We start from the raw sequence: 2,213 nt of genomic DNA on the forward strand, positions 1-2,213 counted from the left end.
AGAAATGAAAACTTATCACAGGCACTGTATTCCAAGTAAAAACAGCTCATCACTTGAGATACCTTCAAGAAGTTGTTCTTTCAGTTTTACTTATGCTTTATAAGTAACAACAAATGCATAAACTATTGTGTTATGAATGCCTTTCTAGCAATGACACGTTGTCATTAACCCCTATAAGACTGATTATTAACTTTTATCTCAGGCTTTTTCTCAGTGCAATAAAAAGTCTTGCCTGTACTTTTACACACAATTATACCAAGAAAAGCTTGTTCTAATTCTGTTTTGTAGCACAAGAAGCACAACGGATACAGCCTTCTTTGGAGGATGCAGCTTGTTTTCATTCTGTGGAGAAAAAGACGTATTGAATGCTGTGACTCTGTGCTAACCTTGCAGCAGGCACAATGCAAAACTGTCCCACAACCACACAGAACACAGCAAATTAGGACTCTGGGACCTAATATGCTGCTGACACTTTTATCTGCAACTGCACACTTCAGTTGTCTCTTGCTAATCCTTCCCTTTCTTCAGCATGCAGTTTTTGTAGTGTATCTATGAAGAATTTAAATCTGAAACTATAGGACTGAGAAGGAAAGAACAAAAGAAAAAAATTATTTGTCCTCATTTAGGCTTTTCTATACTATACATAAGGGGCTTGACAAATTATTACTTATTTAGCAACATGTAAACTTTTTTCTCAAATCATTCAAATCTTTTGTATTTTAAGATTTACTATAACTTTACAATAATCTCATCTTTATTATTATTTTTAAAAAAGTATAAAAGAAGATGAGAACAGACCTTATTGTTCTTATTCTCAGCTAATAGTTTTGCTGAAAAACAGCAGAAAGAGTGGTCAGCCCTTCTTTAAGTCTATCTCCCTACCCTTTCCAGTAAAGGCCAAAAGCTCAACAATCCTCTCAGGAACTTCAACAATATTTTGGATAAACTGAGCAACCTGACCAACTGTCAAGGAAAAATGTATTCCAATAGCATGAAGAAACCTCTATCTTATCTTTTGTTTAAGAAGCAGCAATACCTTTAATACTAACTTGACCAAATCTGCACAAAAGTCTGTGGCATAATCCAGATCACCTGGTATACAAGGTAGTAACACCCCCTGAATCCCCACAGATTTCAGCAAGGCCAGGATTTAATTCCCGATGCATAAAATCTCCAGTATTTTCTCTTATACAGAGAATATACAATATATTTTCTGCAGTTACTTTTAGCAATACTTGGATGGCTTTTGCTTTATTTAAGGGTATGTGCAAGAAGCTTGAAACTAGAAAGGCCCACTGTAAACTCAAATATAGACCTTATTGATAATACCCTCCAGTATCATATTTTAATATACATTGAAAACATTTAGAAAATTTCTGCTTATACTTCAAATATACTTCTTAAACCCATGGGTATTATGCTTTGATTTACACATAAACACATCAATGATTAAAGAGCAAGACACTTACAATGGACCTGATGAATTCTTAATCTCAGGAGCAGCAGTAAATTAAAGAAAAACACGGTCTTGTTACTGGTTGTTCTTTTGTGATTAAGTATTAGTTATCTGCTATGTTTGACATTCCTTAGACCTATTTATTTGATTAATTTAATTGTCGCCCTAATTAATTTAATTATTTGGTAGCAAGTGCTGAGAGGCTGGTGCATTCATGGTTCTCTACATGTTGCTCAACTGATTACCAGCTCCACAGTTTGCTGAACTTGTAAAAAGCCGCCGCCCGGTCCCCGGTGCCCCTTTCACTTGTCTGGGTTTGATTGATGTGCCCTCTGCTCGCTTCTGTCTCCGCGCCGTCGTTCACAGATTAATGGAGGGGATGGAATTATTCACGGTGCGTTTAATCAAGCATGAAGGTAATTTTTTTGGAAGGGGAGAACCCTCCCAGTCATTGCACTTTTGAAGTGATGAGTGTACATAAACAACTCCTTGGTTTGCGAAAAGAAATAGAAAATAAAAGGGAGGGGGTGGACGGGTGTGTGTGTGTGTGTGGGAGTGTGTGAAGGGAGGCTGCATTACTCGAAAACACAGGGAAATTCTGAGGGAGAGGGGGAGCGGGGAACGGGATTCAGGGGGTTTGGGCGTTATTGCAGTTGCCATCCGCGAAACTGACGCACGTTTACACGGCAACTTTCGAACAAGCGGGCGGCGTTGGGCCGGGCTCGCCCCGTCCCGCGGAGCGCCGGGCTCCGGCCGG

General features: G+C 39.0%; 1 protein-coding gene across 1 annotated transcript in view; it reads left to right on the forward strand.

Moving 5' to 3' along the window:
• The first annotated feature begins 1,772 nt into the window (after window positions 1–1,772).
• The window catches only part of PLXDC2 (plexin domain containing 2), a 255,390-nt gene continuing 254,949 nt past the window's right edge, over window positions 1,773–2,213 (forward strand). Inside the window, exon 1 of the mRNA XM_031066745.1 lies at window positions 1,773–1,872. Coding sequence (XP_030922605.1) covers window positions 1,827–1,872 — 46 coding nt within the window. The 5' untranslated portion in view covers window positions 1,773–1,826. The remainder of the gene's footprint in view (window positions 1,873–2,213) is intronic.

The sequence above is a fragment of the Geospiza fortis genome, unplaced genomic scaffold (genome assembly GCF_000277835.1).
Source record: "Geospiza fortis unplaced genomic scaffold, GeoFor_1.0 scaffold138, whole genome shotgun sequence".
Classification (NCBI taxonomy): domain Eukaryota; kingdom Metazoa; phylum Chordata; class Aves; order Passeriformes; family Thraupidae; genus Geospiza; species Geospiza fortis.